At 37.1% G+C, this 24,010-nt stretch overlaps 2 protein-coding genes across 10 annotated transcripts in view; one reads left to right on the top strand and one right to left on the bottom strand.

Moving 5' to 3' along the window:
* LOC145937572 (uncharacterized) overlaps positions 1-24,010 on the bottom strand; it is a 184,819-nt gene that overhangs the window by 59,715 nt on the left and 101,094 nt on the right. The gene's annotated exons all lie outside the window — the stretch shown is intronic.
* The window catches only part of LOC145937553 (RNA binding protein fox-1 homolog 2), a 263,968-nt gene that overhangs the window by 163,394 nt on the left and 76,564 nt on the right, over positions 1-24,010 (top strand). For all 9 annotated transcript variants that reach the window (XM_083040661.1, XM_083040665.1, XM_083040664.1 and 6 more), the window contains 2 exons: positions 9,662-9,925; positions 13,389-13,442. In XM_083040661.1, coding sequence (XP_082896787.1) covers positions 9,662-9,925; positions 13,389-13,442 — 318 coding nt within the window. The remainder of the gene's footprint in view (positions 1-9,661; positions 9,926-13,388; positions 13,443-24,010) is intronic.

The raw sequence follows: 24,010 nt of genomic DNA, 5'->3' as shown, positions 1-24,010 counted from the left end.
CAGTAATTCTCATTTGTTTAAGACGATTCATCGCGTAATCGAATTAATGAAGTCCGTTTAATTCGAATGATTTTCAAGCGGAGTAATTTCAGAAGCAATAATTTCATCTCGATGCACGGGGTTGTAAAGCTATTGCGCTTTAAATTTAATCTCTCGTTAGCGAATCGTAATCGATGTCGCACGATTTAATTGGAAATATGCATGCAGGCATCTCATGCTACATGATTATCGGAAATACCCGGACTTATCTTAAACACGAGACTCGTAATGATCTCTTGTTTTTTTTTTGTCTGGCCTACTTTACGACGCGCAATACACAGTTCATTACATTATTTGCCAGATATATGATTGTAGCGCATCGAGTTTATAACTCTTCCCGTTCTACTACAAATTATTAATTACATTTTCTTGCATCAACTCGCGTCCAATTGTGTGCTTGCAATTTGCTGCTACGTGATTCACATTCGAAATGAACGAGGTCTTTCGAAAACACTCACGGATTTGTATTCTTCAGTTGTTCTCTCGAACGACATTTTTATTCGCCACGTTTATGATTGTGACTTTTGAATCTAATTGCAAATGAATCTATCGTGCGTGAAAATGTTGATTTCTTCACGTAAAACTCTTATCTCTCGCATTCTTGAGAAGAGAATGAAGAATATACATATAAACATCACATTGAATAAATTGCAATTAAAATAGTTTACTCGAAAACTGGACGCAATATTATTTTAATATTATATTTTTTAAATAAAATATCTCGGATCAAATTTTTTCATACATTTTTTGCAATTTTTTTATAATAAAAAATATATATATATAGGTTCCAGGTCTATGCTTCCGAAAATGCTACAATTATTCACGCGTCTGTTTTTAAACGAGTCTATTCAGCGACGATCGATGTTACGCTTGTGCTAAATGATTAATCGGTAATTGCGTTTTAATAGTCAAATGTAGGAGGGGTGAATCCTCTTTGTTTGAAATCGGTTAGCGGTCCACGGGGAAACGACGTCGTTGGCGTGATAGATACGCGATTACGAGATATAATCCGGTGCCATTAATTCACTTGAAATTCATACGTGCGTGCGGAGGCTCTGCTCGCGTCGAAGAGCTGCAATGCATTTTCGTCCCGTCGACCGGACCGTCTCTCCCATTCATTACGATCGGAGACACCGTCCGACCAGGTTTCCATCTCTGATTTACGACCGTCCTGAGTTACGGAACGCGCGAGGATATAAACTCGACGATCGCCGTTTAATGCTAAATAAATATCGGGAACGCGCGAGACGCGATAATTGATTTCATGCTCGACTCTCGAAATGCAAAGCGCTCTCGCGAGATATCGCGCATATGCATAACGAAGAGTGCATGTGCGACGAAAGTAACGTCTGTGCACATCCCGTGTAATTCATTACCGACAATGACGTTAATATAAATCTCGTTAGTTTCGCGCCAACTCCTCCCTGTATTTTACTTTCGACAGCGCCAGAACGCTGTTTTTATTCATTGCTCGTAAATTCGAGAGTAGTTCTTTGTGTCTATGTGAAAAGGGAATGAATTAATTGTGGTCGATTGGATTAGACCTTGATATTTAATGAATCTCCATAAATAATTTTTGTATTCTAGAATTACCCTACAATTATTCATGATAATGTATTATTTCATATTTAATGATTTTCTGCATATCTATACGTACTGTAAATTAGAGTAAAACTGCTATATATATAGTGAAATTTTATATTTGCAAATAATATCCATTATATTTGTATATCAGTTAAAAAATTACCTCACCTGAAAAATTACATTTTTCATCTACGAACGAGATGTAGATGTTGCGTTAAAAAGAAAAATATTCTTCAAGTTGATTATTCTCAATGTTTTATCAGCGATTTTACTATAAAAATATCACATTCTCTATCGCGAAATAGATACAAACTCGGCTGTTTCATCAAGATCTCTCTAACGACTCCTATTTTTTTCCTCTTTTTTTTTCTTCTCGCCAAAAATAAGTCCGATCAAACGCGGAGTGCGATTCGATAACAATAATTAGACGGTGAAAAGTGAATAATTCGCGAACAGCGTCGCGGTTTCTCCCCCCCTGATATCGTGGTCGCTTTGTCCCGCGGCCAAAATTCATCTGCTCAATTAATTGGACCCGGTTAGAGTCATCGAGACGAGAAACGTGGTTTGTGTTCGACGTTGCCTTGGACGCGCGCGCCAGATATCACCTGGGACAAACCGGGAACCTGCATTTCTGCCTTTTTCCTGTAGTTCCATTCCGAGCGGATGGCCACGCAATTGTATTGTGTTCGCACCGTTGCGACAACACGTATATTATATTATCGCGGAACTACGGAACGTTATGCCATGCGGAGTCGCGCCGGAGTCGCGCACACAATACGGTCGGTCGGCCAATTCGTCGTACATAAATTTTTGACTCGAATATAAATCATAGCCGTCATTTATAAAAAAGATATATCACTATCCCGATATCGCGACGATTTTGAGAATAAAGTAAATTAAAAAATTGTCTTCGAAATTAGAACTAGCTCTAAAATTACATATTTAATTCAATGTCTCGAGAGTCCATCTCTTTTATAAAATAATATATTGTAATAGAGAGTAAATTTAATGCAATATGCTGTGTAATATTGTATACTACAAAATGCAATTTTATTAATAGTATAAACTTGTAAATTAAATATTTTTAATGGACTTTGTTTTTATAAATTTTCCACTTTATTAATTTTCCACAACTCACCTCGTAGGGAATATTACACAGCACGAGCATAATCCCGGATTCTCCAACAATATAACATTGCACGTCGTTATAACGCACGTAGTATCCATATCTTTCGATGCGTGCATTTCCTAGTTATCTAGATGCATGAGGACGCGCAATGGCGCATTCGAGTTTCCCAGCATTAGGCGAAATGCCGTTGGACTCTCTTTCGAGTTAACTCGCACGAGACGGTTTTAGCAATCCGTTGTCTCTATAGTTTCGTGCGAAAATTTCAACCATGCGCCAAGACATATTACTGCTGAAATAACCCGGTTCAGCAAATGTGTTATGCTATGGCCTGTTTTAAACTAGTGAAAGTATTTTAAAACGTAGACGGGCAAAAAGTTTCTCCGCCTGCAATTCTTTCAAAATTCATATAGATGCTCTTTTCACTGAAATAAACTCACTGAATTTTTAATTACCTATTTTTAATCTTTCAACTGTGTCTTATATCTTATTATATATATTTATTTGAATAAACTAAGTGTATAATAAATTAAATAAACTTATTCTAAATTTATTTTTATATAAATTTAAATAAAATTATATATAAAATATTCAGTTAACATCAAATTAAAATAGAGATACCGTGCGGATAAAATATTGTTTATTTCTGTAGCCATTATTCTGATTATCTCAGTCTACCGTAAAGACCGCCTCGGAGTACTCCACTCTTCTAAGTACTTCCTTTCGCATACCTCATATTAAGGGAACAGAAATTTGTCGAGGGGATCGAGCGGATTGAGAGAAACATGAGAATCTCGAGACATTATGAATATATATATATATATATATATATATATATATATATATTTTGAAATGTAAAGTTGTAAAGGGCGGAAATTTCTTTGACTCTTTATGTTTTTCCGCTCGCGATGAAAGCGAGTCCGCCAGCATTCAGCGGTGTTCGTTAGTCGCGAAAAGTCGAGGCCGCTTTGCCGGGTACTCGAATACGCTGCGAAGAGCTCGTCGAGTTTACCGGCGCGAAACTTGGCAATATGCGCTCGCACAACCGGGTTTGAAAATTTTCCGGCTCTTTCCTCCTCCTCCCCTCCGCACCTTTTTTCTACGACAACCCGCCGCTAATGAATATAAAGTTGCGGCCGTCGTCTGGAACTTTCTGAAATTGCCAAGTAGCGGCGAATTATACCGCCGCGGAGCTTTATTCAGCGAAGGAAAATGTCCCTACTAGCCGTTGCGCATTGTTTTATTGTTTTCCGTCGCATTGCGCTCAGACCATTTGCCAGAACAAGGGGCAATAAAAAGGGCTCTTTGATTATTCAAGTTTCTTTGCTTACTAGAGATTGGAGAGCTTCGAGAAACTTGCGAAAATTACCAAGATATTACTGCGAATTCTCGCACTTTAGATTACAAAGATGATACACTTACATTTTACTGGATGTCTTTAATACTGTATATGTGTGTATGAAGATGACATTTTGTAGAAATTTATAAGTTATTACGAGTTTTAACTATATTTAACGAGGAAAACAAATTTAGGATAAACTGAGATTGACAACTGAGCAAGTATTTATACAGAGCATTTTATTTTTCTCTACGAGACTTTTCTTCATTCTTTTCATCCGATTTTCATAGATTTTTAAATAACAAGAGAGATTTTAAATAATGAGAGAAATAAAGATAAAAAGGAAACATATAGCATACGCTCGGCTTTTTATAGAAAATTCAAATTATTAATGGTATTCCACATAATCGATTCTCTTTAATTTATAGTATAAACGACCTCGCAAATGAAGGCAAAAGATATTTTTTCTTTTTTCTTTTTAAACGCATATATCTATTTTTCCGTAAAGTTTTTTGTTGTATCTTTAAGACAAACCTGGTATAGAGGGACAAACAAATGGCTCGGAGTTTTAGGGAGAACGGCCATAAATCCTTGCCTCGGGAACGACACGTCTCTATTATTCATGCCGGACTAAAAGCTTCTCGAACTGTACAGAATTCGCGAGCGTTTCCTCGCTTGATGACATTATCCGTCTTCCGCGGTTTGCATAATTTGTCGGGTTTATCTCGTCTAACTTCTCGCACGTTCCTTCATGCAGTGATTTGTGTGCGTCTAATCTGATCTGCGCCAAGTCTATTTCATATACATAAATATATATATGACATACCAAATAATCGCAATAAAGATTCGTATCGATATATCTTCTGATACGCGAATTTCGATTTTTCTCGATATGGTATACGTTTACGAAAATAAAATTTTCTAAACCAAAAGCTTCGCTGCAAAAAATTAGGTAAATCTATTATTATCGATGCAAAATTGCAAAAGACAAGAAATTGTTGAGAATAATGCCTTGCCCTTATACAAACGTATAAATAATTTTTTTATTCAAATTAATATTTTTTATGGAAATAATTGCGATAATGTTTCGTCAAGAACTAGTTGACGGTAGAGATAGTTTATAATCTGATTAGAGAGAGCCTCGCGAAAGGCGAAGATGGCGCAAAATTTTTAAAGTCTTCTCCTGCACTCTTCTTGATTGCTACAATAAAATATGAATGTTGTTACTACGCAGCAATTATATTAACAACCATCTTCCTACACTTCCATTTACATAATATTTCATCACACTATACACATTTGCATTTTCGCATCGTAGATAAATCTTTTACTGCTAACAAGCTGCAATTATATTAAAGCGGACGAAGTTACGAACGCAAAATATGCTTTTGGAAACACGAAATCCACGGCAGAAGCACGTCTCGCTTGAATTTGTCCAAACGATTCTACCGTTGTTACAAACTTGTCACAGTCGTTCGCTCGAAGCTAATACGAGCTCGATGCTATACCGAAAGTTGCAGGAATAAATGTTCGTATCAATTGACGTCCGGGTGTACTTCGCGCATCTCTCCTCGTCCTGAACAAAGTACGCTGCCGGAATATCAAGCAGTTCGTTTGAATGCCGATTTCTATCGACAGAGATAGAAGCGTAGCTAACGAGGATGGATCGGGAGACTTCTCGATCCATCCTCGTTCGAGACGCGAACGAAGCCTCAAAAAAATTTAATTTGCCAGCTTCGGTGTAAAATTTCTGTCCAATCTGGAATACAGATGTCTTACGTGATGGCGTGTAAATTAAATCCATGTTCTTTAGAAGAGAAGAGAGAGAATGTAAATAATTGAGATTATATAGAAATAAATTTAATAAACTTGCTTTGTATTATACATTCTATTAATTTCATATTCCAGTAAGTATTAACGAGCGAAATGTTCAGAGATTAATACAAAAATTCCTCTCGAAGAATAATAATAATCCTTTAACAATCTGTTTTACTCTGTCTCTCCATTATTCTCTTTTCCTTTTGTTCTTGTAATAAATCTTACGAATCTCTATCTTCTGCATCCAATTAAGTGCTTATAAATGCAAATAAGCATAAACAATTCTTAAAAGTACAATGAGTATTAAAATACAATGCCTGGATCAAGATATATATAATAAATAACCGCACGAATATTGTGGTTTTTTTTTAAATTAAAAAATTTTTTTATTAATCTCCCTCCCTTTTTTTTTAAATAAACGCGTTTTAAACACCGTGGATCTTTTTGATTCGGAATTTCGTCACGGTTGGACAAATTAAATTAACGGGAAAATATCTTCATTATAATTACGCAATGCTTTTTACGAATACGTCGAAGTCTTGAGATGAATAATTTTGTATTGGACATCAATATTCGAAAATTCGAGAGAGGAAATTCATCAACGCGATTTCAATTTTTTGCGAGCGTAGTTCATCAAATTGGAACAGCCAGTTCTCAATCGCGAAACGACAAAGAGCAAAGGGAAACTCTCGTTTGTTACGTGTCACGTTATACCCTTTTTTAGGAAGACACTAGAATTTTTTTACTCAAACTAGTTGATTGTACGTTCGCTTATGTATTAATGAATGAAATAATTATTCAAAATTATTTGAGTAAGAATTTTTTGGAATAGATGATAAAATACATGAGAATAAATATCCATGCTTTTGCGATGTAGCGTTTTTCTCTCTATCATTTTTTCTCTCTATCAGGTTTTATAACACATTTCAACAATAAATTTTAATTACATTTATCTTTCATCGAGATTTATTTTTTATTATTACGTATATAAAAAATACGTTTTTTATAATAGCATTAATAAAACTGCCAACGTATATTTTTATGTTACATCTGTATTAAATAAACGTAAAAGCGCGAAGTAAAAAAAAATATTAAAATTATTCAGTAGAGAATGATATAGGTCGATATAATATTGTATATTATCGAAATTTTTTCATGAATAATCACTGTTCATGGCACGCGCTAAAGGAGGGATCGGAAGATTTATTCTGGGATGAATGAGGATGGACTTGGTGGTTCGTTCTGCTTTCCACTCTGTTAATTTCTGCCCGTCGTCGTGTCAGAAAGGCTACGCTTGTCTCTTTTGTATGCGTAGATTGGGGTGGGGAAAAAAAGTTTTAATCTCCGGCGAAACAAGCTTTCGTCGACGTCATAAAAGCATGCCCGGCAGCGTATATTGACGCGCTCTCATCGCGGCTTGTAATCCGGCGACGATACGTTGGCGATGCGTAATGAGTAGTTCATTGAGCGGTATAATACTTGACCCGGGGAATTAAAAAAAAATTAGCGGAGAAAAACAATGAAAGAGTTGTGTGTGGTGTGAAATTAAATAAATATTTAATAAGACGTGACAAATATAAATGAATAATTCGTACACTGAGAGAATTTTCTCTTAGAATTTACCCTGATAATTATGGTAATCGTGGGACAATATGGTAAGAATTTTATGAGAATTTCTCTGATTAATATTTATTACAATAAAAATAATATATATGTCGCAATAAAATATAAAACATGTTTGATTAATTTTATTAAACTTCTAAATTCTCATAAAATTCTTTCCATACCATATTGTCCCACGATTACCATGATTTTTAGGGTAAATTTTAAGCGAAAATTCTCTCTGTGTATATTTGGAATGTGATTCAATTACCGAGTATTAAGAGGGTCGATCCTAAAGTCTCGTCAAATTTTTGAATAGCTGCTTGCAAAAAAATAATTTCACTGAAATTGATGTTTACTTCTTAAAAAAACTTGTTATATACTCTTCTCTATATTTTCTCCTTTAATCGTGCGAGTTTACATGCTGCTAGGGAAGTGGTTCTCACCGGGTCGCGATAAATTAATGGCTTCATACGTTCCCGATATTTCGCGCAAGTTTCGCAGCAGCTGCGTCCGATCGCGCGTTGCGCGCATTTACTTGGCCGTTAGTAGTGCAGGCATGATAAGGTCGGCCATTTGGCTGACCACTTTCAGATATTACCACTTGCAGTTCCCGCCTAGAGCTTCCCGACTTAACATGAACGATCATATTTCTGGTTTATGTGTACGGCGGTTGCTTACACGTACATTGTAAATCATTGTTTATAACCATGTGCGAGATTGGATGGACTCTGGTGATAATCCCGTACCTTACGAATGCCTTGATTGTATATAATGCGAGGCTGAACGATTCTGCACAAAATGTTACAACGAAACGATATATGCATAATACATTTCTCGCTAGTAGCAAATCTTTTATAAATATAGTTTCGCGTTATTTATGGTTTATTTATTTGAACGATTTTTATTTTAAAAAAATTTTTTTAATTTTTAATTTTTTTTTTAATAAAAGTTCCACGGTTTCAATGAGTAAATATCTGCGTCACTATACGTATTTTATTGTTATGTCACGGTGAAGGAGAATTATTAACACGAAACAGAACCGGGAGTAATTTATCATCCAATCGATGCAATTGGTCATGACGACACGCAATGGCGTATGCAATGCATTATGCATTTGTCCCTTCGAGTAAGGAGATAGTAGAACATTTCTTTCATTCCCTAGATACATGTAATAAAGATATCACGTATATACGCGATGCATATACCTACATATATGTATGTGATAAAATTGTAATATATATATATATTTATATATTAATTATATATATTATAATACATTTTGTAATATAAAATTGTATTGATATTTTGATGAAATAATTATTATTAACAATTAAAATAATTAAAATAATTATATAACGTCAATCAAGTTTGCCTTTCCGAAACACATCGACTGATCATTACGTTAAATATATTTTCTTAGAATCGTGTGAAAATGTTTGTGTGACAAATCTTTCTGTCGTGCTAATTGCACTGTGGGCGTCGTTGGTTATCACAAATGAAGCAATGCAATGCTTCATCGTACCGCGAAGCGCACAGCGCCATTATTACGCTCCGCGTCAACTCTGCGTCGCCGTGTGTATTATGTCAACGTGCATTACGGTAACTCCGACGCCAAAGTATCGCGAGAACTAAAGTTTGCAGCCGCATCGCCGAGTTGTTGTTTGCGCCATTTATTACTCGCGACAGTCTCCTATGCGTTTCCCCTTTTTTTTTATTGATTTACTTGCCGCCGCGCGCGCGGCAATTACTTCACACGCCTGTCGTTCATTCATCCTGCGATAGATAAACTAAAAATACTGATGTCAATCTCTCCTTTCATTTCACAATAATCCACTGATCCTTGAACATGGATATAAATTGTAGATATTATTGCAGGTGTACATATATATAAATTGAGATATAAACATAGCGATAATATGGGATATTACATATATATATATATATATATATATATATACAATATATATATTAGATAAAATTAATTATATTATTATAGTAATATTAATATTTTTAATAATAATAATTAATAATAATATTAGATAATAATATTAGATATAAATTGATGTTATTTTACTCTACTAGTGCAATTTTTTCTGTCTTCATTGACGAAGCAAATTTTTAAACGTACGGTTTTTCTTTCCCGACAACAGTCGGAGGTGTTTCAGGCTGCGGTTGCAGCAGCCGCGGCTGCAGCTGCAGGAGGTGGCGGCCAGCAGCCCGCACCGACACCGGGTGGCAACGAGACCAACCCCGAAGGCGGAGTGGAGGCCACCACGTTGGTACCTGTCACCTCAGGCGCGACGACACCTGCGACAGCGACACAGGGTACCGACCTCAAAGGTCAACCTAAACGCCTGCACGTCAGCAACATACCCTTCCGCTTTCGAGATCCCGATCTCAGAGCAATGTTTGGGGTAAGTGTGATTTCTTTCTCCTCCCTCGTTTACTTGAATATTTCCGCCGTCTTTTCCGTATCAGTTTGCCTTTCGCTCATATCATTCTAGCATACGTATTAGGATAAATGATTTTCTATATACGTTACAGGCTTTTTATAAAATTTTTAGTCTTTTTATAAAAAAAAGAAGCTTAAGTTTTTTTTATAAAGCGACCGGTTTCTATAGAATGGCTTTTTATAGATAAATCGAGGTTTTTTATAAGCAGATTGAATTTATAAAGAACTTGCGACGCATATACATATGTACACTTCTATTATTTATTACTTTTTTCTGTTTTATATATATGTATACATATGTATATTCGAGATAAAAATATTTGAGGATAGAAAATGTATAAAGACAAATAGTTTTTTTTATTTGATAAAAAAACAAATAGATTTTAATAATTTGAACAATATATTATTAGTTATATTATTCTCTATTATAGGCATCTCGTATTACTTTGATAAAGTATACGTCAATTTTGTTTAAAACAAATAATGAGGTGTGTGAAGTTGGCACCCCCCCCCTAAGTTATGCTATCATAGTTCTGTTAAGAGTTCTGAGTTATTTAGAACCATAGGAAGACTTGTTGATCATTTTTAGAAATAGTTCCGGTCATTACGATAACGAAAATCGCAGTTTCAAAAAATAGGGGTGCCAACTTCACATTTTTTTACACATCGAGTTGTAATAGTTTTTTGAGCAGAGTTTTAAGGTTCTTTTAAATAGTTATATAGTTTCTGATTATTTTTTGAAAGAGTTGTGCATTTTTAGATAAAACGTACCTTCAATATCGAAAAGATGTTTTTAAAATATCTTCGATATTGAAAGTATGTTTTTTTATCTCTATAAAAATTGCAAAACTCTTTCAAAAAATAATCAGGAACTATGTAACAATTTAAATTTACTCACCTCACGGTTGCTCCTTTGTTGCTCGATGCCTCCCCGGGCCTCCTTCTCTCGTACAAGTTTCGAAACACTTGCACTCGCGTTATTTTTTTTCGTTCGCGACGCGCGGCCACGCCCGGGTTTTAGCTATCACAATCTTCGACGCGTTTCTGTAAAACGCGAAACTCGCGAGAGCTTATTCGCGCGCGAATAAAACCGAAGCTCCATTTTCGCGTCGCCGCTTTTTCCAAGACCCACTTTTCGCAGGGGCTTATCGAACGAAGATGATCAAGAGAACGACTTCGTCGCGACGCACTCAAGTCGCCCAAGGATGCAGCGAGACGAACATTTAGCGCGATTCACGATCGACGAGATCAATCTCGCGCGTGCGACGCGATCGGATTTATACGATAATTAACCGCCAAAGACGCTAATTAATACACTCATCCTTTCGCGGACCGTTGATCACGGAATCGAAGAAGAGCACAGCACCCCTATTCTGTAACTTTTTAACGCTTGTGTTATAATTATAACGCATGATTTACTAGGTTTGGACCAATGAAATTCTAAGATTTCTAGTAAATCATGCGTTATAATTATAACGCAAGCGTTAAAAAGTTACAGAATAGGTCTGCTGGAGGTGGAGCTAGACTGGCACTGCCAGTTACGGAACGCGCAGCGACACGCGCGCCACGTCTTAGTGGTGGTATGTAGGGGTCGCGACGTGGGAGCTCGGCGAATCACGTCGCGATTACATATCCCCATCACTACGACTGGTGGGGGTATGTGGTCGCGACGTGATTCGCCGAGCTCCCACGTCGCAACCTCTACATACCCCCACCACTACGACGTGGCGCGCGTGTCGCTGCGCGTTCCGAACCTGGCAGTGCCATGCCAGTCTAGCTCCACCTCCAGTGCTCTTCTTCGGTTGTTCGTGATCAATGGTCGCGCGCTTCTTGCCGGTCCGCGAAAGGACGAGTGTATTAATTAGCGTCTTTGGTGGTTAATTATCGTATAAATTCGATCGCGTCGCACGTACCAATATCGTAATCGCGATCGCACGCGCGAGATTGATCTCGTCGGCCCTGAATCTCGCTCAATATTCGTCTCGCTTGCGTCCTTCGGCAACTTCAGTACGTCGCGGCGAATTCGCCATCTTCGTTCGATACGTGCTGCTACATTCTCGTGGTATTTTCCATCGTTCGTGATCAATGGTCGCGCGCTTCTTGCCGGTCCGCGAAAGAACGAGTGTATTAATTAGCGTCTTTGGTGGTTAATTATCGTATAAATCCGATCGCACGCGCGAGATGATCTCGTCGGCCGTGAATCGCGCTAAATGTTCGTCTCGCTGCATCCTTGGGCGACTTGAGTGCGTCGCGGCCAAGTCGCTCTCTTGATCATCTTCGTTCGATAAGCCCCTGCGAAAAGTGGGTCTTGGAGAAAGCGGCGACGCGAAAATGGAGCTTCGGTTTTATTCGCGCGCGAATAAACTCTCGCGAGTCTCGCGTTTTACCGAAACGCGTCGAAGATTGTGATAGCTAAAACCCGGGCGTGGCCGCGCGTCGCGAACGAAAAAAAGTAATGCGAGTGCAAGTGTTTCGAAACTTCTACGAGGAGGAGGCCCGGGGAGGCATCGGGCAACAAAGGAGCCAACCGTGAGGTGAGTAAATTTAAATTGTTTAATAGTTTTATAGTTCCGGATTATTTTTTAAAAGAGTTTTGCAATTTTTATACAGATAAAAAACATACTTTATTCAATATCGAAGATACGTTTTTTTATCTAAAAATTGCAGAATTCTTTCAAAAAATAATCAGGAACTATATAACTATTTAAAAGAACTTTAAAACTCTGCTCAAAACTATTGGAACTCGATGTGTAAAAAAATGTGAAGTTTTGGGATCCCTATTTTTTGAAACTGATTTTCGTTATCGTAATGACCGGAACTATTTCTAAAAATGATCAAGAACTCTTCCTATAATTCTAAATAACTCAGAACTCTTAACAGAACTATGATAGCATAACATAGGGGTGCCAACTTCACACACCCCAAATAATGTCAATTAAATCTTTAATATCTTTTACATGCATTACTTAAATTTATTTGTTTTTATTTATCATTTTATTTGTTTTTGCAACGACTATTTTGTCAAATATATAGGAACAATAAACATTGTGTTCGTAAATTTAATATTTATGAATGAAAATTCAAGGAAAAGCTCATAATATATAATCAACTAATATAATTATACAGTTATTAACGCGTGGCAGTTTAATTAAAGGATTAATAAAATCAGGAAACCTTTGTATCAGATTTCCTTTGATACCATGATTGAAAATTTCATTATAACCCGTGTGTTAGCACGTTAATATTACAATATATATTTAATATTATATATTAGCATTATGTAACATATATTCTAAAAATCGACTTTTTAGACAATTTTATTTTATTTATTTATGTTTTAATTATATTCATTGATAATATATTTATGATATTACATTAATATCATACTGTCATATATTAAGTCGGTAAATATATTCTCTTTTCAGCAATTTGGGCCAATCCTGGACGTGGAAATCATATTTAATGAAAGGGGAAGTAAGGTAAGTTCAAATCGAGCCTTTAGGCTGCGAGCCACCCCTGTCAACCTGCCCCTGATAATACCGTTAATTTTAAGCTAATATCGTGCCAAATCCTCGCATCCAGAATGAATGTATTCATATTTTTTGGAATTTCCTTTTTTTAAAACCGTATATGTTAAACATAATTTATTTATTCGTGTAGCTTAGAAATATTTACTTTATGAATGTATAATAAAATGTACCTTTCACATAATTGATAATTTGAGATAAATCAAAGTATTTTTTGAAAACCACGTAATTTTGTCGTTATTTTCAAAATATTCTTATAGTACGGGTTTCATCTTTTTTGATCTCTACTGTTCGTGGTAATCATGAAAACTAGTCTCATAAACGTGACTCGACTTTTTTATCGCGTGCGTGACAGTTTTTCTCGTTTATTTATTAAAATAGTTTCCCGAGAACGTTCTGGAAGCGAGGATGCGGAGGCCATAATGATCTTGTTAAGGGATGCAGCATCACGAACGCTCGACACATATATATTTTTTATACATATATTCGATATGAAAGTAGAAGACTGAAAGAACTAATATTAAATCCCGGAAAAACAACGATATCCCTTGATGAGAATACGAAAACGTGATGCTGCAACCACGTGTATCCGCTATACACGTTTTGTTTCAGCGCGATGGCGACATTTTGTTGGCGTGTTTACTTATTAATCTTGATACAACTTTGATACAAAATTGCGAAGTGCCATTGTCAGATATCGCTTTTTCGTCTTTAATCACCGACGTTACGCAATTTTAAATAATGACTCCGATATATTCAAATAATGTGCTCCGAATTTTTAAGCGCGAATATATTGCATTGTGACTTCTTAATCAGATTCATGTATGCAATGAATAATTCTCTCATCGAATCGACAAACTAGATCGTGATGCTTCTTCGTATTTTTCTATTTTTTTTTATAAATTATATTGTTTTAATCTATCGATCATTTTCGTCGGTTTTGTCAAGTTTTTATTCTCTCTCGAAAACAACCACATCGATTCTCGACGGAAGCCAGAAATCGTCACCCAAGATTATATAGTCACGATCACCGACTGTTTACGCTAACGGCGTCGCGCAAACGTAGGATTTGAAAAACAAAGAAACGAAATGCTGTCGCATGTAAACGAGTTTGAAATGCAAATTTGTTTTCAATATGGATGACAACGGGGAGAGGTCGGAATAAGATCCGCAGTAATGCATCGTGCCGACAGTCGGCATCCGGCACGGTGTGTGCATATTCAGCGTCTTAGCGTCAAGTACACCCAAGTGCACTTTATCAAGTCGCACCGGTAACCCAGTATCCCACCGACGTCTGCAGACGTCACACGTGGCGACCTGTCGCTGATTATATGTGAGCGAGGTCGTGTCTCGAATCTATATATATATATATATATATATATATATATATATATATATATATATATATGACATTTGGTATGTCGCGACTTTAATGTCGTCATCTGCCAAATATTTCGAGCATCTTCATACATATTTTAAAAATTATCTCTAAATTTAAAAATATCTTCTCGACTTGTTCTTGTTCGATCTTATAGATCTGGATAAAATGCTGCCAGAATGCTGTCAATTTTTCATGATTCACTATTTCGAAGACAGTCGATATTTCTTTTGCATTCTGATGATTTCTAAATTCCTTCGATATTAATTCTTAATATCTTGAAGAAGTTTTTCGTACTCGATTACATCAGAAAACAAGAAGCTGGTGGTAATTCGAAAATATTTTTAAGCTATCGCAAAACTTACCGTGGCAATTTGTTATTCTCGAAAAACGAGACTTGGATATATTTATCAAAAGTTTATTTCACGAAAAGAGAGGGGCAGCTTATAAATAATGCTTCTCCGAGCATAGATTTACACACGATATTTCCTGCTAGTTTTAAGTACAAGAATATCGCGAGAAATGAGTCTCGCTGGAGTTTGTTAATTCTAATCTCTCGAGTTTATATCGAGATTTTCTTCAACTTCGTATTACCTCATCGGCAGTGTTTTCGATTTCATTGATGCCATTCTGCAAACAAATTCTTTGTGCAATCAAAGTGCATCAAAGTCACGCAAACTAGTATTATATACTTTTTAGCGGACGTACCATGCTCTTTCTTTCGCGTTGTAGCTCGCAATCGGCTTTCCTGAACGAATTCTTACCGACATTATATTACTATTTTAAGATTTACAAGATCGATTCCTATTTCTTGCTTAGCAACCAATTAGTGCACAGACAAAAAAAAACTCGTTTCGTGCTGGAAATGGAAATAATATTCCGATATCCGCCGTTATTCGTTAGTAAATGTATTTATTCGAGACATCAAATTTATAATATAATTTTTATGATTAATCTGATATTATTATATAATCACCGTGATTTATCGATGTGAATTTTCGAGAGAGAGAAAGAGTAGATACAACGTCAATCGGGGGAGTAAGATTCAGCAATCACATACCTATTTGTCGTCGATTAGATCATTATAGTCGAATCCGGTTCGTCTGACGAGCTCTACGGACAGGAAGTCGATGTCGCGACGCATCCGTACTTGTAACGACCAATCACGGGACGTGATATAGAATGCGAAATAGGTTGCTTCCAGCTTCCGGAGGGCGGAACGCGCGTCGGCGACGAGGGGACTAATTAAACTCTTGCGCGACTCGTTAATTAGCACGCCCGATCAACGAACGAAAGCTTTTTTTCTTCACTTCCGTTCGCGCATTGCGGACTCAATCGATGCGGATCGGTCGCGTGAAAGCGGCTTAATCGAGAAAGCGCACGTGAAAAAAAATCCCGATAAGGGAAAACACGGTCGGGAACACTCACACAGCTTAACACAGTATTAATATTTCATTGCCGTTCGTATTACGGCCAATTTGTTACTTATTCCCGCGGTGCTCACGTGACCGACCGCCGCTGATAACAAGTATATAGTTCGCACACGCGGTTTAATCCGTGTCATCTCGTTTTTATTATCAATTTTTTTTTCGTCGTCTCTCGCGTCACGTGTAATTTGACATTTCGCATAGGGTTAACATATATTTATGAATGACACGATTCTTAAACGGATTACCGGTCGCTTGTCAGACTGCGCTTTGATAAGGAGGAGAACGTCGTATAATCTTGGAGCGAAATTGACGATATCTGACATCACTATATCCGTCGCTAATATACGAGCCATTTCGAGCAATTACGCGTACGCGTCACATTAGAAATCCCGCGAATATCGAGTCGACAATGGCACTATCGCGTTGTCCTTTGCAATGCAAATATCTGCCAACACGCAGTAAAGCACACGCGTAATTTACTTGGAACCGGTATAAGTGTCGCCGTCGCTTTTAGTGCTTAAGTGAGTTCCGAGGGCGTGATGGGATCTGATGCTTCACGCTATTAAGGGACGAGCGAAAATAATTATTAATCTAAAGCCTAAGGCGTCGACAGAGTGTATTATTGTCCTGATAATATAAGCCTTTAAACGCTTTAATAAAACTTACAAGATAATTTCGAAATATTTCATTATCTGCATCATCTATCATTCAAAAGAAATGTCAAAAATATAGAAATTTATTAGAGATAAAATAATAATAATTAATAATCGACGACCTAATTAAAAATATAACAAGGAAAAAGTATATAACTTTTGCTATTTGTATAGTTTACAGATATATTTTGATATCTTTAATTTTTGAAGCGACAAGATCCCGTTACGAGCTTCGGTAGAAATTTTTCTATCGTCACACATTGCTTTTGTAGAATGCACGTGAAACGACGATTTCACGCGTCGAATTTTGATAATCGATTCAACGCTAATATCTTTTGCCATCGATAGTACTTCGGAACGAAAAAAAAAAGAAAGAAAAAATGAAAACGTCACTTGCATGCTGCAAAAGCAACGTGTCATTAGTTATAAAACAAACGAGTGAGTGATCGTGTGTGATTCTGTGATGAGAGAGACCTTTTTTCGAAAGCTTCGTCAATGTAAATGGAATGTGGCATCCCTAATGAAGTGCAGCATTTTGGAAAAAGAGATACTTTGAAACCAAGGTGGGAGAAGCGCGCAAACCGAGAATATCCGTCCTAAAATGAGTCTATTTTTTTTTTCTTTCTCTCGTCAAACGTAATATATGTATATTTATACATATGTACATATGTATGTATATATATTTGTACATATTTATAGATCTGTTTTAGATGAAAAATATAGATGATAAAAGTATATAGCTGTCATTTTGTTGGCATTAATTATAAAAAATTAAATGTATATCTGAGGATACACACACACATAGGACATGATTAAATATTTTAGAGTACTCGGTGCGCACGCTTTTCCGACACCGCGTATGTGCTAATGACACGTACATACATATATACCGATATAACCAATGGTGTTAGTTCTCGTAGTTGTTAGACGAGCTGTTGCATTTTTACTAGCTAGCCTTCCGCATTTTATCATTATTTAGCTCCCATTGGTTATAAGACCGGTCGTTGCATCTCGCATATCGGGTGTCCGCAGCTGCTCGCAATATTGCACGTGCGAAAAATTTCAGAAAGTGCAAACTGTCATTCTGTTAGTCTAGTTGTGACATTTAGTTTTTCATGATACGACGATTTCTTAAACACTTCAACGACTTAATCGCAAACGATTCACTTAATTTATTTTAGCGTTATAACATAGATGATTTGAATTTGAAAAGTAGTTAAAATTTATAAGAATATAGAGACAAAAGATTACGCGAAATTTGCTGTTGAAAGAACGAAAATTTTCACAAAAATTTCATTATCGAGAATTTTGCAAAGTATTAAAATTAATTTCGCGCCTTTTATATGTAATAAAGTTTAACAACGTAAAGAGCAATCTCTCTCAATCAGCAGCAGCGGACATCGCGGTATACCGGGTGACCCGACCGCCGTCACTTCCGGTCGCGGAGGAGACAGACCCTCGGGAGATGCTGCCCATTTGATTTGATGAAACTTTGTCGCGTCTCTTTCCCAAAGCTGTTTCTAACCAATATCCCGTCATCATTCCCACGTCTCGTCGTCCACCACCGAGTAGTCCCAGGGAGTTTCGAGGTGTATTTATCGCCAGACGCAAGAAAGAGTCACGCGACCGCAAGAACGAATAAAGAGAAGCGGACAAAGTAAGCTTATATTATTAGAGGAGAGAGAGGCGAGATTTGTTTATCTCTTCTCTCGTTTTTTTCTTTTCGGGATCAGACCAACGTCCGATTAAAAATTAGCTGCCGTCCACGAATGGTTTTACATCGCGCGGCGAGTCTCTTGTTTTTTTTTCCTTTTTTCCTTTTTTTCCTTTTTTTCTTTTTTTCCTTTTTTTTTTCTTTTTTTTTTACTAATCCACCTGCAATATAATACAGCATGATACGTATATATTATACTATTGCATCTTCCGAAGTTTATCGAGCATACGCATGCATGATCGCGATCGTCGTCCCATGTATGCGTATGCGCGTTATACGTACATACTATACCTCTATCTGATTGTTATCATTATTATATATGTAAATAGTAGCCGCACGCTTTTGTCTAGGCGAATCGAAGGTATATAATAAACGGCCCATGCTTCTACCTCTTTTATTAATCACGTATGTGTCTTAGGATAGAGAAACGCTGCTTATTTAACGACTCTGTCGTTTTTTACTCTTTTTCTTTTTTTTTTTCCCCCAAACGACGGGTCGTCTCACACCGTTGGCTCCTCGTTGCAACGAATATACTACTACTGTTCTTATATCCATCTGCCAAAAATCATCCGAAATTATCCACAGATATCTCCCAGTCCTGTGTATAATCCGGACGTCCGGTCTGATCTCGCGAAAGATTGCAAATATAATCTCGCTTTTAGAATATAATTGCGGACGATAATTATCAATTGCGTATAATTATGCAATTATTGATAATTGTACTATTGTCTCAGTCATTGTAATTATTTTGTTAATTAGCAGTTAATTTGAAACTTTATATAAAATGACGAGGTAGCAATATAAATCGTATAATGTTAGTTTATTAATTCTTTTTTTTTTTTTCTTGGACGAAGTTATATGCTACAGCTCTCGATTATATAAAATAACGAGAATAAAACAGGTCAGTATATATCGATAGAATTTAAGTATACCTTCGAGATTTGTCGAGCAAGAATAAAGGAAGATAAAAGATATTTGCTGTAGACAGCCTAATATATCTTTTACGTGAAAATCGAAAAGTGTAAGAGGAAAACATTGCTTCGAGAAAATACCTTGAAACTCTCTGGTTCCTCTGATTTGTAACCATATTTACTAACATTCCATGTTCCACACGATCTCTTAAAGATAGAGAGAGCGAGAGAGAGAATGAGAGAAAGAGAAAGAGCGAATATATAAAAGAATTAAATGTACGAAGAGAGAAAGAATTAAAGAGAGAAAAAAAGATCTCTCTTGTCACTTCCATTATCACAAACACACACGCATTATCCACCTTATCTCTCTTAACTCACCCTCTATATATATAATCTTGAATCTCGTATTGTTTTGTGCGCTTTATATCGCTGTTTGCCAGCTTCGGTCACAATTTCAAATATTCTTAAACTCCGGTCTTTTTCCCGTCCTAGAGATTTCCATCTTCTTATCCTTTTTAAGTTCCCTCTCCTTCGTTATCTTTTGACTATCGTGACACATTGACACAAACACACACACACAAAATTCGTGATAAGTACGAGACGAGACTACAATTTCAGATCAATCGCTCGTCGTCGATTTTCTTGGGGTAAATTATTTTTGCTCTTTGTTAACACAAGTTATTTTTTTTTCCTCCTTTTCTCCGACTACTCGCGGAATATTCGCTACCGATATCGAAACGAATCGCGCACGATCATCATCGGATTTCTGCGCTTAATGTTTTTTACGGCGGAAAACTCCGTTATTGACGACGCGGACGTCTATTAAAGCTCGTCGGCCAATAAAAGCGGGCATCGTGCTCGTAAAAAGTGTACTTGTGTCGTGAGAAACTCGATGCATTAGTCTCGCGAGCAGAGCGAGAAGGGTGTAATAAAATCCGTACTCAGCGCGATATGGAGGAACGTCTTTTCGCGCATGTTAGTTTATTAATCTATAACAAAAAGAGAAAACGAAAAATATACGCGGAAAAATTCGTCCACACACGTTCATCCATCCGAAAGAGAGAAAGAGGGAGAGAGAAATAGAAGCGAGAGAGAAAGAGAGAAAGTCAAATTTTTCCGTCCTCTCTGTCAAGCGAAATATCCACACGAAATATTACAGGCCTTTCCGTATTTCTCATCCCGACACCTTACTTAGCACTCACGCATTATATTGACATAACATATTGATTAATTAATTGTTTGACTTGGTTGTTTATTGAAATATATAGCTGTCTTCTGGAACACACGCACACGCTCACACCCGGTCGGCGCGCGAAGTAGTGTTTAATATATCTTTTTATTCTGTCTTGCTATGTTTCGCACCTCACTGTTAATTAATTGGGTAATTATTATTATTATTGTTATTCTCGTTATATGCTGTCACTAATTCGCTCATACGTACATCTGTACTGACACGAGGCATGGGCGTGTAAAAGCGCACAGCCATACGCATATATACACACATACGCGTATATATGCGTACGTAGAAGTACACGTTTTTGTCCCGAATGATATCCGTGTGTCGTCTAGGCGTCGTCACTTCTTATTTGCATAATATTAGTAGCTAGTTATCAATTTGATAGTGCAACGTGTGCACCAGGGTTGGTCGAGTTTCATCAGTAGATCAGTGGAATTTTCGCATCGAGAGAAGCGTCTTGAAAAGGTGACGAATCTCGAGATCAATCTTGCGTTTAATTCATTCATTGAAAGTATTTTAAAATATTTAAAAAAAATTTTTTTTCCCTAGTAATTATTTGCAACAAGATAAATTTCTGTAAAGTATACTCTCGATTATAAACTTCTTCCTGTACTTTATTTCATACAGTCGCGATATAAAAATTTATTACGCATTAAAAATATCGACAAATATTATTAATTAATTTTCTTTATTATTGTTAACGTTATTAATTGTACGACTGCTAATGGCATCTTCTTAACTCTCGCGGCACCTTTTCAAAGACTCTCTCGTTCGCAGTTAACGATCCATAGCCACATATATACGTAGACAGACTGAGCTCTCCGTTTTGCGTACTAACCTCATCTCGAGGGCAAGGAATGATTATTAACACAACTACTTTTTTAACGCGAACCGGAAGATATTGTTCTCTTCGGGGCACGATCGCAAGCGCTGCTGCTGCAAGTGTGTATGCGGGATTACTTAATAAGTAGGCTTTCTTTTTTTTCCACGAGTAACTTGGAGTTCGTGCACGTGTCGGATGTTAATATTATTCATATCTTCCCTTTATTTTCTTTCTTTTTTTTTTTTTTTGTCTTTTTTTCAATTTCACATCCAAGCTTGCATGGGCAGTCACATTTGTCAGGGGCGCGCGATGTACTATAATCGCCGCTTTAACGGAATGATCACACCTTGTAAGTAGAAATAACAAGCGCCCCGTGGTAACAGGAACCGGCTAAATATGAGCCTTTTACTTACTGCGGATCAGCACGCACTTTTTCGTAGCCGTGACGATTGCAGCACTGCGCCGAATGGCAGAGACGTATGTCTGACCGATATTTCGCGAATTAATTACCTGCGATTACAGCTCGCGAGACTCATCACGACTTTTTTCCTATTTTATTATGACTCAAAAGAATCAAGAATAATTTGTTATTAATTCAGCTCTTTTTAGCCCGTTGAAATTTATATTTGTATTTTTTACATTGAGAACTTTACTAAAATTCTTAATTATGATTTATTAATTAATGTAATCTATACACGCTTTTTATTATTCACGCGTTCTTCGTCGTCGTTTGACTCGACACAATCGAATGTGTAAAGATCTTCAGGAGAAGTATATACACATTTTTCCAACCCCCTGTCTATATACATATATATCACTTTCCCGAGCGACTAAATAAAAGCGAGAAACAACGCGCGCTGTCACCCTGCAGAAATAGTTACTTCACGACGTCCGTTGCAATTAAACCTCACTACTATATTACGGCAAGTGCGATAATTAATCACGGCCGCGGAGAAGCAATTAGTCATCCTGGGGATTGCATCCGCTTCGTCTGGCGTCTTCTTTACCGCGTTCGAGTATATATCTATCTATCGACGCTCGCAGTTCGAGAGCGTGTAATTTAGACCCAATTACGTATCACCAGAGTCCCTTAATACTAATCGATACGCGTAACGTAAATCTTCCTTTATCGATGTTCTCGTCCTCTTTTTCGCGCGTCGCGATCGCTCGCGATTTTAAATGCATCAGCCACATAGGACTGATAGCCGTCGATTTTGTCATTAAGGAAAGTCGGGGTGTAACACCGGGTGTAAAAGTTTTGATATATGTACGTGCGCGAGAAGCGTATCGAGGGAAGTAATTAGTCCGAGCGGCGCTTATAGAATATCGCGATCCTTGGAAAGAACCCAGCCTTGGAAACGCGGACGACTTCTTCGCGCAAATTTATCCTGATTTTAATCTCTCTCGAGCGTGATATCGAAATACTCGGCACGTACTCCGCTTACTCCTGTTTATGCGTTATCGGATTTGCCTTGTGTGCCGAGAATACAGTCATTGCGAATATACAAACCGCTAACTGCTTAACTTGAAAATATTTGCGAAAATTGCTACCGTCCTGTACAAGTCTTCTCTATTCAGTGTTCTCTTTTGGAGAAAATATTTCTATTGGCTATATTACAGTATAACATCAATTCATACTTTCAGTATTGTATCTGTTTATTAGATTCCAAGGCTTACTCAATAATATAATTATATATTATTAAATTATTATTATAATTAAAATTTGATTGATTAAAACGAAAGTCAATATTAATATTATAATTTTTTAAAATTTCTTTAAACAAGTGTAAATTTTGTTTCATGCAAGAGAAAGAGAGAGAGTCGAATCATTTTCAGATGAAAGCCGGAAAGAATTGAGAAATTTCTTCACGCGCATTTCCTTTCCGATGCATTTCGCAGGAAATACATTCTCGCTATTAGCGATATCGGCCGTGAAAATATTCACGTATAACGAAGCACGCATCGTTAGTCGCCTGAAAGTCGATAAGAGCTTCCTTAAACGGACCTTATTGTTATGAACGCGAACGAATTCGCGCGACTTTCTTCCTCCCGCGAGAGAATTTTCGCGACGGAGAGAACAGCAGAGGGAGGAGGGAATGTTCTTTAATCAAAAGGGTGCAAATTGCGCTCAAGTACTCTGTTAGCCGTCTCTAGCATTGAAACGTTTTACGACGACGACGCCAGACAAAGGCGCGACGCGAAAAGAGGGAAATCATTCTAAATCAAGCACGCTCCCAGCCGCGACATCCGATTTCCATTAATGACATTTGTCCTTCGCTCTTTGACAAACGTTCGGCCGTAACTAAGCCGGGATACGCGCGCTCGATCGCCCGTACAATGGACCATATTAATGGCGCCCAGGCAGATACATACA

Source organism: Prenolepis imparis, unplaced genomic scaffold (assembly GCF_030444845.1).
Source record: "Prenolepis imparis isolate NDT839.2.m4 unplaced genomic scaffold, iyPreImpa1.0 SCAF_6, whole genome shotgun sequence".
NCBI lineage: Eukaryota > Metazoa > Arthropoda > Insecta > Hymenoptera > Formicidae > Prenolepis > Prenolepis imparis.
This window is presented reverse-complemented; position numbering and strand designations above follow the sequence as displayed.